The sequence below is a fragment of the Chelonia mydas genome, chromosome 1 (genome assembly GCF_015237465.2).
Source record: "Chelonia mydas isolate rCheMyd1 chromosome 1, rCheMyd1.pri.v2, whole genome shotgun sequence".
NCBI lineage: Eukaryota > Metazoa > Chordata > Testudines > Cheloniidae > Chelonia > Chelonia mydas.
Window position 1 is genome coordinate 289,432,346 of NC_057849.1, and position 16,146 is coordinate 289,448,491.

General features: G+C 39.9%; 1 protein-coding gene across 4 annotated transcripts in view; it reads right to left on the bottom strand.

Moving 5' to 3' along the window:
- Positions 1 to 555: 555 nt before the first annotated feature.
- SLC16A7 (solute carrier family 16 member 7) overlaps positions 556 to 16,146 on the bottom strand; it is a 150,445-nt gene continuing 134,854 nt past the window's right edge. For all 4 annotated transcript variants that reach the window (XM_007063994.4, XM_043548676.1, XM_043548681.1 and 1 more), the window contains 3 exons: positions 8,110 to 8,253; positions 5,669 to 6,484; positions 556 to 2,349 (listed from right to left, as the gene is read on the bottom strand). In XM_007063994.4, coding sequence (XP_007064056.1) covers positions 2,090 to 2,349; positions 5,669 to 6,484; positions 8,110 to 8,253 — 1,220 coding nt within the window. In that variant the 3' untranslated portion in view covers positions 556 to 2,089. The remainder of the gene's footprint in view (positions 2,350 to 5,668; positions 6,485 to 8,109; positions 8,254 to 16,146) is intronic.

Here is a 16,146-nt window from a genome sequence, read left to right on the forward strand (position 1 = left end):
TGCATTAGACACTGCTGAGATTCCTACAGAATCACCAGATTTTTCTCAAAATGGTCCAGCTTTGCTGCAAGACCATTGGTAAATGTCAATTTACATTTCTGCACAGCTTTGGAAGTGGATTCAATATATTACTGAAAACAACGCTGAGTCTTGAAAGGAATGACAAAGTGTTGCATCTGCTATGGCAATTCATTGTACATTAAATATAATAGCACATCAAAAGAAAAACAAAAACCTGATGTAAATGATCAAATTGAACATGAGTACTGGGGCAAGTCTACCTTAAATGCACACACATCTGTCCAATTTTTCACGGATTTCTTTATTTATTTTATCTGAGAAATTGGGATTTCATCTTCTGCTTAGTTTATCAGTATGTTTTATATGTTCACACCTTTCAGAGGTTAAAAAAAGGGGGAGGGAGGCCAAATTAACTGCACAATAGTATGTTTTCCTGAATCATGTCTGAGTGGTGCATAACCAGTTCATAAATGTTTCATGAATCTGACCCTTAATTTTCTCAATTTCAGATGCATTTACACATAGGTACCTCCCTTCAACATTTATGAATAGCACCTTCTCTTACCTAAATAAAACAGAAATATTTTCATTTAACACACCATCATTTTGAAACTTCTGCAAGCCTGGAATTAGCTTTTAGCATTAGCTTTCAAAAGTAATCATAGGCAGATACTGTTTAGTATTTGCTTGTATTTTTGTCCTCCTTTAAGAAAACAACCTGTAATGTTTTCAGTTGAAATTGAATGAGTATTTATGAAATACTGTAGGTACAAGACCAAAATCCAGTAAAAAAAAAAGTGTACCACAGGCAGTGGCAATGCCAGGTTTCTCACCCTGCACTCCCAACATATCTCAACTGTTTTACAGAGGGCTCAGTTCTTGGCTGTTCTGCTCATACAGTCAACAAAGGAGTTAGTTTACGCTTAATGTGTTGGGTGGGTAGATGGGAATTGTAATGAGGTTACCTGTGAACAAGGACCCGAGGTTAAATCTTAAAATTCCTTTCACATAGGCTATCAAAGGATAATTACCTTCTGTGAATAAACATATGGCTCTGATTTGAACTAATTGCCAAAGGACTGATTGATCCAAAGCCCACTGAAGTTAATGGAAAGACTCACTTTGACTTCGCTGGGTATTGGATTAGGTCACTAGAGATAAAAGGCTGAACCATTCCAATCCCCTGAACCAGTTAGTCCTTCTTGTTAATTTTGGTCTGTGTATCTGATGAATGATATGGTAGCTACCCTTACAAGCTATGTACCACTGACATGTTCATCTTTATTTTTTTTTAATACAAACAGCTTTTTAAGCTAATTTGGATTAATGCTGCCTGAGTGTTCTCACAGTTCAAAAGTAAATGTTTAAAGATGTGGCTAGCTATCACTGGATGAAACAAACACTTGTATTTATTATATTGAAACATTTATTGCATTTTAGCAATAAAAAATTTTACCTTTTTTCTCTTCTAACCTTATCTTTTACATCCCCATTGTAGTTATATGTATAAATACATCCTTTTGATGTAGTGGGCATACATTATAAAAGGGCAGGCAGTTTCTTATGCACTTTACTCAGGACATTTCAGTATTTTGTCTTCCTTTTCAGATCTTAACCCATAATCTGATATCCTTCTTTAATACTAGAGGCCAAAATATGGTGGTGGGGAGAAGTCAACAAGCACTGGCAGTCAAGAGGGTTAAGACAGATGGCTTCTGTAACAAGACTAAACAGATACTGTTGCGTTAGAAGTTATTTTGGAACAAGAAAATTTGTCATGGAGGACCTTAAAGTTTAACTCTACCTGACTCATACTGTCTATAGTCATAGTTGGAATGGACTCATGTGCATGGAGTCACTATCTCTGAAACCTAAAATTCCTATCACCAAAATAAACAAACAAACAAACAAACAGTCAGTGGTAATTTGTCTGGAATCTTGGCTTTGGCAAATTTCTGTTCTCATCCAATATTGTGACTGATCATTATTATTACAAAACCTGGCCTGTATCTTGACAAAATACTTGTAATGGAAGTCAAAAACATCGATGTCTGAGCCATATTTCATATTAAATATTAGTTTCCCTTTCCGAAGAATCATTGAGTACTTTGTCAGCCCTGTTGGCAGCCTCCTCATTCTCACTGTTGGTCAAAGGTTCTGCTTCCTTCTTTAGTGCTTTCTGTTTTTTATCTTCTAAATTCTTCTCTTTTGCCAAAAGCCTGTAGTTGATGGCATTGCCAATGAACAACCAAATACTTGCCACAATTACAATTGATCCACAGACAATGTACATGTATTTATAGTCTCCAGTTATATCCACTAACCAACCTGAAAGACAGAAACAAAACGAAACCACACTTGAAAATATTCCGACTGTAGACAGAAATAAATTCCAGATCCTTCCCACAGGTATTATCAATATATGTCCTGCAATAAAAAGTATTTTCAACATGATAAAAGTTGTCCTATATTGGGCATTTTCACAGACAGATGTACAGTGGAGCTGTAACAAATTTTATATTAGTTAGATTGGCAGTTATTGCATTCATCATCTGTAGTAAAATAACTGAAAGACTAAGGAAGTAGAGCCTAGTCAACAATAGTAGGTTGTATACTTTTCTATTCAAATCTGTCTTTTTTTTTCTCCTCCTAATGTCTTTCTACTGTTGTTTTGGAATGAATGCCTAGCACTCAGTGCGGCTGCTTGCAGACAAGAGTCTGGAAAGGTGTCTGCCTTCTCAGCTGCTGTCACTATGTCTCATTGTGCAGCTGCTATTTGTGCTCCACTTCTTCTGTCCCCAAAGACAGAATATTTCACCTTGGTGTGCAGACACCACTGTCATGAAAACTGAGTTTCACACGCTTGAAGTGTGTTCCCAAACTTGTATGGGTAATGGTTACTCCCCGGGGTCGATCATCAGCAGCAAAGATGAAATGTGGTACCTCTGTATCTTAACGCATGAACTTCTACCATCTCAGCTAAAAGAACTTGCTCTGTTAGTCCTGGTTGTATCAGGCTCGTCAATCTCAGGTTGACCTTGCCACTACCAGAAGGGGAGTGCCACAATGAGCAAGCATGATTTACGTGCATAAGCCATTTAGATCAAAGAAAAATGGATTCTGACTGCCTTTTCGCATTGAGTCATTCTTGTAATTCTGTTGCATTTTCTAAACTTTAAATTAAAAGACGGGCTCCCATTACAGCAAAGCACATAAAATACATACTTAATTTAAGTATGAGTAGTCTTATTGAAGTCAATGGGATGATTCACATAATTTAAATATGTGCTTAAATGCTTTGAGGGATTGGGGCCATAATACTGACATATCAACTAGACCTGGGCAAAAGTTAGAATTTCTGTGGGAAACTCCAACATTTAATCACAAATTTTCCAAATCAGAATAAAGTTGAAAAACGTCCAATATCCTGCTAAATGAAATTTCGGGGGGGGAAGGGGGGAGTTTTGAGTCAATCTAAAGGTTTTGTTTCTATTTTGATTTATCTATATATTTATAATTTTTGTATATTTTAAAATTATATTATAAAGTTCATTAAAACACAATGTGATAGAAAACAATAGAATATATATAATTTCAAAACAAAAATGAAATGTTTTATTCTGATAACGTCAAAATATTTCACTTTTTCAAAACGCTTCCTTTAATTTTTTCCATTGGAAAAGTGTTCCATATGAAATTCGTTGACCTGCTTTAATATTAAACTTAAGTACATTTTACAAAGCATTTAAAAGCAGTAATATTTTATCTAATGCAATAAGACCTTTGAAGGTAATGCACAGTGGCTACCCTTTATAAAGTTAGTAGTTTTTGCCTTAAACAAATAGAAATGTTTACCTCAGTATTGGCAGTATTCCCTATGCTTACTACTGGGGAATACTAAAATAATTTATATGTTGAGATAATAATATAGTACTACAAAAGTATTAATATATTGTTGCTACTTAGATAGATATCACAGGCAATTTGTTAGTTTTTAATGGTGCCAGTCTCAAAGAATTATTAACAAAAATTAACTTAATGTTCATGCATGAGATCATCATAATACTTTAAGAGACCTGAACAGATCAAAACTGGAATATGAGCTTTTCAGCCTACATCCCTACTTTGTTTTCTCTATTCAAGTAGAGATATTAACAAAGGTGACTATATCCAAAGGTGATTATATCCAAAATGTATCCTTTTTAAAAAAATCCACATAACAAATATAAGAAAAATAAATAGCTGTATACTTAGTACTACATTAATATTAGATTTAATATTAATATAGGTTTCAATGTTTGAGGTGACGGGATTTTATTAGTCATAGGCACAGTCCCTCCACTAGGTGGCATGCCAACTGTCTGTGTTAGAGGAATCTATTGTGTTCCAACATCTATGAAAATAAGATGAGATCAGATCATTTGGAATAACTTGTATAATTGTTAAATATTAATTTCAATAAAATAAAGTGTACATTTTATAATCAACTGGCATCATTTACATTTTCATTAACAAATAAGTTCAACAGATGTTATTTTAGTACAAATTATAGCCTGGGTCATGCAAACATTTACCTATATAACTTTACTCGCTTGAGTAGTCCCATTGACTTCAGTGGAAGTACTCCTGCCTGTAGTAGTCAGCGTGCAGGAAAGAGTTTGCAGTACTAGGATCTACATTTATAATTCACACCTATAACATCTAATATTGTTTAGTTCAAATGTATATATTTGTATATTTTTAGTTCAAAATAATATTTGGTCAGGGATTTTAAAATTGGATTTTGGGCACCTAACTCACTAAAACTCTTTTGAAAATCCCAGTTCTATTATCAGAATTCTAGTGGTGATCAGTATGTGAAAATTAACTAGCACTGTCTTTTCATAATGAGGGACAATGCTCTGCTTATGCTCTGAGGGGCAGCATCCATCAGAGCCTTCTTGTGCATGCACCTTACCTAGCCATGTTGTGAGAATCAATCTTATTTCAATAACCTCCCTTGTACTTGGGATTAAAGCAGTAAGGTAGTAAAGTAGCATGTGGGGAGCTTTAAAATGACAATTTATATATGTATCATTTTATTTTTAAGCAGCCACTGGTTTGGCAGCCATTGGTTAGGGAAATTAGGAGCCATTTTGTGAGGTAGCAACTATAGATGTAGCTTCTTTGCTATGGGGAATGAAGTGGAGTCCCATGAATGTAGCCAATTTGACAGAGAGGGAGCTGTGCTGGCCAGGAGGTAGTGGAAGCACCACTATGGAAGAGATGCTCTCAGCACTGCTAACTGCCGAGTAAAGCACATGAAAAATAGGACTGGGTGGCTAGCAATGAGAGCAAATACCATCTTACTGTATCTTATCTCTATATGTATCTCTACCGATATATCTACATACATAGCCATGGTGGCTATACACCATACACACACAGGCAATATAAATCTGCATATAAATCTAAATCTGTGATATGCCAAAAAGAAAAAGGGGAAAAAAAAAGGTAAATCCAAAAGAACAAGCGGTGAAAAAACATGACAGTTCTTCTGGCAACATTAAGTAACATGTGCACGTCTAATATTTTAGATACATATAAATAATAAATATTTACACTCAACCCAGTGACATCAGAAAGGACAATAAAAAGGAATCCTTACCTCCTAGAGGGGGGCCTAGGAGAACAGGGCAGCACTCCACAATTGTGACAAGTCCCACAGCACTGGAAAATCTGGCAGCACCAACGAGATCCATCAATGACTCAAAAAGGATACTGCTAACCATTCCAAAAGCAAACCCAAAAAGTACAGCATATACCACCAGGCCTGTGTAGTCCTCGGCCAGTGGGCACATGATATGACAGATGCCATTGTACAAGACAGCAAAACTAAAGAAGTACTGGATTTTTGGCCGGATGTATTTGGAGTTTGCTACAAGTCCCATTGAAGGCCTAGCAAACATGTCTACAAAAGCTAGAATAGACAGCAAAAAAGCAGCAGAATATTCATCAATTCCCTTGTGTTTGGCATAAGGAGCCAAGAATACTATTGGGGCAAAGAAGCCAACAAACATAATAACATTTCCTGACAAATAAACCAGAAACCCTCTGTGTTTAAAGAGGGATAGATCTAAGTATTTATTCACGGTTTGCCAGAATGACGACTTCTTGTTATTCATGTGTAAGGCTGAATCTCCTGATCCCTTCTCAACATCTTTTTTCACAGGAGGGACTGGTTTTGGTCCAACAGGTCTCATAAGTGACCCAGCCACACAGCAGTTCAAAAGAAGTCCTCCCAGAATGAGAAAGCTTCCTTTCCATCCAAATGCATTAAAGAGAAATTGATTGAGAGGTGCCAGTGTGCTTAGAAACACTGGACTTCCAGCCATGGCCAGTCCATTAGCAATGGGACGTTTCTTATAGAAATACTTGCCAATCATAGTCAAGGCAGGCTGCAAGTTGAAGGCTAAGCCAAGACCTAAACAACAAAAGAGCACAGCATTATTGCATGTAATACATTGAAAACCCTTCACGATAAGCAGACAAAATCATTCAGAAAGCTAAAATGCCATTCAGAAATTCCAAATGAAGATAAAATGCTATCAGCACTGGAAAATTAAATGTGGTTTCACTGCTTTCCACACATTTTAATGTCACCACTATGTCACACTCGAGTTCTGTCATTTCCTGGTATTGCATTGCAATAAAAGTAAATACTCATAGTAATGTTTGAGCAATTATATAGACAATGGAGTGACAGAGGAACAATGGTATCAAGACCTTGAATACACCATTTTTGTATTTTACTAAGCTGCAACACAATTCTCTCCTGGTTCATTTCACAAAAGTTATTAAATGTCACTTCATCAACAAAAGAGAGCACATTATATTTAGAAGTATAAATCAACTGGCTTTTATCCCTCTATCCCTTTTTAAGGTTGAACATGTACCCAAAGTAAGGTGTAAAATGATTAATAAATAATGATTTTGCAGGAAATCCAGCCCCACATCCACAGCTCTGGAGGTCCTGGTAGTGGAATCACTGGTTAAGTGGAAATTGCACTGGGGTGGGAAAGGGGCTGTGTGGGGATGCACAGCCCCAGCTCCCTGCACAGCAGAGCAGAGGGGTGAGGCAGAGTTGGGCCAGATGTGCAGTCAGAGGATCCACCTGTGGTCCTTCTCCTTGGGTGAGGATACACCAGAACCGCCGAGTTTTAGTAGCAATGCACCCGCTATGTAGTCTCAGAGGAAGGATTCCTTTCCTCGTCTCCCATGGGCAAACCCAGTACCTAGCTCACTCCTTGGGCTAGGTAGTGGGTCCCTGCATTTGACTCTTAAAAAGTAGAGAGGTGAGGTCTTAAACAAAACAAAACAAACAAGAAACCCACCACATTCAGTAAGAAAGGGTTCTTTCAAAATGATTAACTTTTACTCTAGTCAGTTACAGATAAACATAAGCTTTGATGTAGTGACAGAATAAGATCTCATTTGTGTATTCCATGCTTCTATATGACCTCTAATCTCACCTTCTTTCTTTATTCAAAAGAGATGCTTTTAAAAAATTAGAATCCCTTTGGTAGCGAGGTAATTTAATCTAGTGGCTTTATTATTACTTTAATTCCCACCCTTTGATCAGTTCCTAGAGCTTTGGTGATTTAGCATTTGTTTTCAGACAGGAATATTTTTATTCTGGGGCCAGCTGGACCCTGCCCAGCATACTATTTTGCTGAATATGGATATATATATATATATATATAGTGAGCCTATAGAGCTTAGTATTAGAGTTTGCATATCTACTAGACCATTACTCATCTCTGCTGTTTTATTCATAGTATGGTATGACTGAAGGCTAAAAAAAAATCAATGCAAAATCCAATACAAATTACTCTAATAAGTGCTGTCATGCGTCAGTCAATTCCTTTCTTGTAATTATAGTGCAGTACAGTATGGCACATACATAGGGCATTTATTGAATAAAATAATCAGAGGTGCATGAAATATCCCAAGCAGTAATTTAATATCCTAAAAATCAGTTTAAAGGAGTACAGTTCAGGATAGCTGAAATTAACTGGACTAGTTACCATTTTTGAACCAGTTACTTACCTCCAACAATTCCTACACATACGTAAAGCTCCAGGACACTATTGCAGAAAGAGGAAGCAATCATTCCAAATGAACACAATACACCTCCTGCCATCATCACTGGCCGGCAACCATATTTGTTCACCAAGACACTGCTTATGGGACCTAATGGCAGGAAAAGGATAAATGATCCATCATGCAGTGATAAATATATTTGCAGTTGAGTGTTTTCAGTGATTAAAAGTCCCTCCCTGTGAGCCTGACAACACAAGAACTTACATAGTAGAAGTCAAAAGAATTACTCACCCTTCCTGGGTGTATTTGAAGAATCTGGCCCTACATAATAACCTGTGATCATGGAAGTGGATCAAAGGATGTAAGGCATGAGTGTAGCAAGCTTGTTAATTACAGTTCTCAGAGAACCAACAAGGGGCCCAGTCAATGGAAGTTTTGGGTATGCAAGAAATGGAGGATTAGGCCCACTGTCTGCAGTCTAGTTCAGAATTTCAAATGGAAGGAAGTTGTTTAATCAAAACTATAATTAACAGAGCAGAAGAGATCTCTAAATGAGTCAGATTACATCTTTTGATAGAATGAAAGCTCTTCTGAACTCCCTATAACTGCTACTGTTGACTAGGGCAACACACTTAATTATGTCAATGGGACTAGTCACTTGTTTAAAGTGTTGAAGTTGTGCATAAATAACTCACAGCTGAGATCTATTTTCCTTGTCCAGATCTGAATGAGAGTGATAATGGACAGTATCATTTTGTCCTGTAGTCTGAGGCTTCTGAAGTATGCTTGGTATAATGGCCTAGAAACTTTGAAAATATGGCTACAAACCTGTTTTTTAGTTTCAAATGAAATTTATTCCAGTGTAATTTTGTCCATACCAAACAAAGAACCAGCATGCAATCTGTCATGATGTGCACTGTATGTTCTTTAAAGGCCCACAACAGGAATAGATGGTGTCTGGCATATCAAGACTAAGAAGCTGTCAGAGTTGCTTTAGGAAGCTTGCACTACACCTGATTGTACTATATGTAGCCCTAACCATCATTAACAGCTTTACTTTTTTAAGCACTATATTCACTCCATTTAAAAAGCAGGGTGGGGGTGTTAGATTTAGAACTGGTGATAAAAGAAACCAGATATAAAGTGAAATGTCCAGCATTACATTTGGTTTTACTGCAAATCATTCTGGTTCCTACTGTGTATTGGCTCCAGTACAAATGTCTCATAATAAACACCTAAAGAAATATACATAAGCATTTTCATTGGCAACACAAATCAAGTTCAACAAAATTGGAGATATACATTGTTTGCAATATGTCCTACTTTGGGTTCAAATGTTTGACCTATCTTAAAACTGATACTGTTAGTGATGGGTTACATGCAAAAGTAGGCCCATACCATGCCATCAATATTTTAAGTATAAGTCTCAACTGAATATGATGGAAGTAGGTTGACCAGATAGCAAGTAAGAAAAATCAGGACAGAGGTGGGGGTAATAGGCATCTATATAAGAAATAAAGCCCCAAATATCAGGACTGTCCCTATAAAATCGGGACATCTGGTCACCCTAGATCAATGGTTTTCAAAAATTTTTACTGGGGACCCAATTGAAGAAAATTGCTGATGCCCATGACCCAACAGAGCTGGAGATGAGGGGTTTGGGGTGTGGGTGACTCAGGGCTGGGGCAGAGGGTTGGGGTGCAGGGGTGAGGGCTGCGGGGTGGGGCCGGGAATGAGGGGTTCAGGGTGTGGGAGGGTGCTCTGGGCTAGGGTAGGCGGTTGGTGTACAGGAGGGGGTCAGGGCTCTGGGCTGGGGATGCAGACTCTGGGGTGGGGCTGTGAATGAGGGGTTTGGGGTGAAGGAATGGGTTCCAGGTTTGGGGGGGCTCAGGGCTGGGGCAAGGGATGGGGCGTGGGGTTGGAGCACAGACTCACCTCCGGCAGCTCCCAGTCAGCGGTGCAGCTGGGCTGCAGAGGCAGGCTTCCCGCCTCCTCCTGGCAGCACAGATCACGCTGCACCCTGGAAGCGGCCAGCAATGAGTCCCACTCCTAGGTGGTGGTGCGCAAGCAGCTTTGCACAACTCTTGCCCGCAGGATGCTTTGAGTGGGGGCAGCACACGGACCCCCATGGCTCCCCTGCCTAGAAGCCGGACCTGCTGCTGGCCACTTCTGGGGCCCAGCGCGGTGTTGGAAAAGGACTTTTTAATGTCCCAGTTGGCAATGCTGACCAGAGCAAGGCGACCAAGTGCATGACATGGCACGACCCAGTACTGGGTCGCGACCCACGGATTGAAAAACACTGCCCTAGATGGAAGTGCAGTTTAAAAATCAATGGCATGACACAGTCTTTAGTTTCATTAAACACACTGAAGTCTGGATACTTTCCAAAAGGTTTCCAGCACAGTTTTCAAGAGATTTGGATGAGAAACCTTCTCATGAGATATACAATACTTTTCATTTCTGGTCAGGTCAGAAATACTTTGGGAACAGTTCCCCATGTGATAGATTGGTATGTCTTCTTTCAGCACTAAGCATAAAAAAAATTACTGAGAAGAATGGAATTGAGAAATCAAACTCAAAGCTTTGACCAGATACTTCCTGAATTGTGACCTGAAGCTTACTGAATTTATGCTCTCATGAACCATGATCCAACCATGAAGGCTCCTACTGAGAACACCCTTTTGCCCGTCCTGGGATGTACAACTCCAGGAAAGAACCATTGTTGCACTCTGTACCTCAAACCAGCACCCTGAAACCCCCATATTCACTGCTGTCATGTAATTATGATATGTTTTGTACAAAGTAAGCCTCATGAGGTATCATCTTAAAAGTCTTGATCTGTTGAACATTAATATCCTGTTGGATTGTACGTACTACCATTGAATTTCAAGTTTTATGAAGTTTTGATGTGTGTGTTACTAAAATATGTTGTGAGTTTGGGAACACCTACAACCAGCCTTTCAGGTACTACAATGGAGTAGCCAGACATGCTGATCGTGAATTAAAGGTGAATTCACTTGCCCAAAGGCCATCCCAGAACACTTTTCAGAAAGAGCATGTAGACAATGGAGGCTCCTTGACCAATGGGGGTGGACCTCCACATGACAAGCATAAATCTTTTCAGGAAGCTGGAAGAAACTATAAAGAGGGGAAGTGACATCACGACTTGGCCTCACTCCCCCACAACTCAACCCCTGGAAACACATCTGGAGAACAAAGACTTTGAACTGAGGAGGGTGGTCCCAGGCTGGAGCAGAGTTCTAGCCTATGTACCTGTGACCTGTTTATACCATCCATCAGGATGAGACACTGCTTGATTCAAATCCTATTCAGTTTATAGAACTCAGATTGTGAATTTACTTTTATTTAGTAGGTAATCAACTTTGACCTCTATGCTTACTACTTATAATCACCAAAAATCTACCTTTCTGTAGTTAATAAATCTGTTTTCCATTTTACCTAAAGCAGCGTGTTTTGGTTGAAGTGGTTGGGCAATATCAGCTCAGGTTACAAAGGTGAGTGTGTGTCCTCTCCATATCGACTGGATAATAGACTTACACTGGTCAGGCTTCTAACAAGGACAAGATGGCATATTCCAAGGGTGCCAGGCTAGAGAACTGGGGGCAATTGGCTGGATCCTCTCTATTGTTAGTTTATGAGTGGCTGGGAGAAGCATTCATGTAACTCAGTTGGGTGTGTCCCTGTCTGTGGACGTCTATGTCAGTGCAGTACCTGACAGAGGTTGGCCACTTGTCACAGCATCACAGTGTGAGAGGGATACCCCAAGTTGGTGGCACAGAGGGCTCAGCAGTCCCACAGTTCAGGTTATACCTCAGGAACCCCATCACAACCATCATGCTAGGAGAGAGGGGGAGAGGTGAGCACTCAGAGAGCTGGGTCCCAAGCCATTTAAAGCTTTGTACATTATAAACAACACCTTGAGCTGCATGTAGAGGTGTACAAGATTATGGAATACTGGAGTTATGGACTTCTAGCAACTTGGACCTCTTCTCATGAGGGAAGAAGAATCAGGAATAGGGAATGGGTTCGAAGAGCCATGGAAGAACGGATGGGACGCACACATACTGGAGCGTGGAGTGTTGAGTGTTGGAAGGATATGGGGATGGCACCCGAGAGAGGTTTCAGTACAACATGTATTAAATTGTTGACTCAGATTTATTAATACACACACCAAAAAGCCACCTAGGCACCACTACCAACTATTTAAAAGCACAACCAAACATGGAGACAAAACCTGAATAGCCTTCACCATACACCACAGAAACTAATGAAAGAAAATAATTAGGCAAATACCCCCACCCTCCCTAAAAATGACCCTTAAAACAACATTCTTCATCTCAGAAGCCCCACAACAAAAAGTGTCCTGAAGATGAACATATTGGGGCTTTTTTTTTCAGAATGGGAAAGGGGAGGGAAAGAGAAGGTTCATGGAGAAAGTTCTGCCGGCGTCTCCCTGGAAACTGTAGCTCAAGCATCTCTACTGGCATGGGCTGCAAGTGACGCTTCCCCTTGGGGAGGCTAGCCCCCTACCCTGCTTTGTCCAGCTGAGGCCCAGACTCTTCCAGCCAAGGCCACACCTCCGCTTGCTGCTTTCAGCCCCCTTCTCTCCTCCATAGAGAAGAGCTTGGTTGGGGCCACAGGAGCAGGGCTGGGAGCTTGGTCCCGGCTGGGGTTGAGCTCTCAGCCTCAGCTGGGTTCATAGAGCAGCTCTCAGCCCTGGCTCAAGCTCTGAGCCTGGAGCCCCTCCCCAAGTTTGCCCTTTTCACCTGCACCCCCCAAGGCCATACCCCATTTCCCCCTTCTCCAGTGGCCCTGCCCCGTCACACCCCCACTCTGCCTCTTCCACCCTGAGGCCCCTTCCATCTCCCCGCTGTGGCCCTGAGACCAGAAAAGCTAGGTGCCCCCACCCTGGCCCTGGGACCATGGCAGGGGGAGATTTTTCTGGGGGCTCCAAATCCGCCACTGCCCTCCTCCTCCTGGTGGCACAAGGTTTGGGGAAGCTTAGCCTCCCCCAGCCTTCATTATGTGCCACCCATGTCTACTGGTCTTAAATTATGGCAGTAATGCATGGGGAAATAAATATCTCATAAGTAGAGAGACAAGGTACTCCAAACATCATTTTCCTAGACCTGAAGAAGAGCATTATGTGACTCAAAAGCTTGTCTCTTTCTCATCAACAGAAGTTAGTTCAATCAAAGATATTACCTCACCCACTTTGTCTCTCTAATATCCTGGGACCAACATGGCTACAACTACACTGTGCACAACAATGGAAGATATTGTAAACAGGCAGGTCCCAGGCTATTTAGCACTTTTTAGGTCAAAGCCAATACTGGCTTAAACTCCAACTAGAAGGCAACCAGTGCAGATCCCAGAGAGCCACTGATCTATTTGAGATCCCATGGTCTTGGGTGGGTGGTAGGTGAGGATAAAAGGGAAGAATTGGAGGCACCTGTGCTCTGCATGGCCATTGAGTGTAATGTTGTTTTAAGCACAACTTTGAAATCAATTTGTTGACTTTCAAACTTCTTTTTAACGACAACATTCTATTAAAGTTTTTCCTGTAAGTTATCAACATGTATTTACCACCTTAACTCCAGTTTAATTTTGTTTTCTGGGAATATTCCAGTACTTTAGTTTAAAATACAAACATGTGGGGAATGTTAATTGTCATATAAACCATAATGTTGGGTTAAGCCACTGAATGAGGAAACTCCATATATTTCCCAGTTTCAATTAGACCTGATAAGTGGATTAAACATTTTCTGCTGATGTCTTTGCATATACTTTGTTTTTTAGAGTCTCATAAACTACCACATATTCATCAGTGTATGTGGATTTACGAATCTGCATAAATTCTAGTTGTGAGCATGTAATCAGGCCTTGCACGGGCATGCACAAATTTGATTTTACATTTAACTGCAACTAAAATCATTTAAGTAATGTTCACATCCAAGCATGTATTGATATCTGCTGCAAATTCTTCTTTTGAATATAAAGCAAATTTCAACCATTCAACTTCAAGAAACAAATCAGTTGCAAAATCATGCTATTTGCTAATATATATAGATAGATAGATAGATATCTATATATATATCTATATCTCTATATATCTATATCTATATCTATCTATATCTATCTATCTATCTATATATATATATTTAAAAAACAAGTAAAAATAAATTCTGATTCAATATGCAGACTTCTTGACTCTTAAATGGGAAAATTATGTACTTTCTATTTCTATCCTTGCCTGGATTTTCACTTAATTCTTCTCTGGCTGGCAGGGTGGGCAGACTTTTCAAGTGAAGAAGGGAACAATTCTCACCTGTGCATGCGTCAACCTGGATAAGAGGGTTACAGAGAGATGGTTTGGGAGAGGGTCAGGGAGCTGTACACAGGCGGCTTTTGGTAGCTGAGGACCCTTTTCCATCCCTTCCTCCTCACGTGCCTCACTGAAAGGTAGATTCAGCTCTACATGCAGGGGAGGTCTGGCTCCATAGCTCATACATTTGTGGGATCATCTGGTGGTCTTGTTTGTATGTATGAGACCAGTGAGTCAACATGTAAGAGGACTGATGCAAGCTGGTTCTGAAGGTGCATGTACACTCAGCTAGTGTGCTGTCCTTTCCACTAGCCCTTGTGGCTAGATGCTTTCTGAGGTAGCCAGTCTGCAGGAATGTGCAAAACTGAGGCAAAACACTGTTTTAGTAAAACTGTCCAGGATGCTGAGATCGGTCAAAACTCTTCTTCCTGGGGACTGATTTGATCAACAGAGGAACTAACAATACCATATGATTCTGCTAAAGCCTTCTCTTTATGCTTGGTCATGACTAGACTTCTTACGTCAGGACTGCTTAGCCCAGATGTCTGCTCTCCAGAGAGCCATTTATACTTCTGTTTTATCTCAGATTGGAGTGGACCAAGTTCTTCCCAAAGATTTGTTTTTTTCCAGGCTCTGACTCTGACCTATTGCAATACAGCCATACTTAAGGGTGGGGAAAGGGAGGAGTTTTCCCAAAGTCCATGGCTGGGAAAGTCACAGTCCCAAGCAAAATGTTGTAAAAAGGAGACATAGTACTAGCTCCACCATAAAGCTTTAGCTTCCACCCCTCCTGCTGCATCTTGAAGGAAGACAGTTCATCCCTTGAGATGGTAAACATATGTCCTCTAAAGGGAATAATTCATAACAAACGTGCCAGTCGGTGATGTCTTCTCCCTTGGCCTCCCAAAGATACTTAAGGATGCTCTTGGATGTTTCTAATAGTTCTTCTCCTTGCTTTTCTCTTTAAAAACTTCTCACTATTATGGGGGCCCCCAGAGCTGTATAACAAATACAGGAAAATATGGTTTCCAACTTCCTCTTACTCCACTCCTTGCCCTTTCCAGAAATCATGGAAATCAGCACTTTTAAATTCTTCATCATGATCCCATGCATTCTCTATCCTGTGATCATGCCCAATTCCTGTGTGGCTTATTGTATACCCTCTTTTCAGTTGCTTTTCCTCTTATGCATTTCTCATCTTCTGGGCCTGATTCCCTGTAGCCTTGCGGCTTAATTAATCATTTACACTAATGCTACCGAAAAGCATGGGAACATTTTGCATCCACTTTGCACTGATGTAAATGACTACAAAAGGCTCAGGGCAACAAAGTTTCAGGCTTATTGCTTTCTCAGTATGTAAATTACACTTATCTTACACATCACAGGATGCCAGGTTGATGCAAATGGCACTACTTTAATCATTTAAATTATTTTTTTTCACTAACGTACACCCAGCGTGTAATATACATCATTGGTTAAGTCACTAATTAATCTGACTTGTATTTTGCAGGTGCTTTAGTATTTGTTCAACGCATTTGGCTCTATATAAAGTACCTTTATACATAGGAAGGGTAACCTAAACTTGCAGCATGATAAACTCTATGACCCTCACTTGAAAGCTCTTAAATGAATAAGGATGAATATCACCTCTGTACAAAGCCTACATGCCACTTAATTTACACTTAGGTTCCATTTTG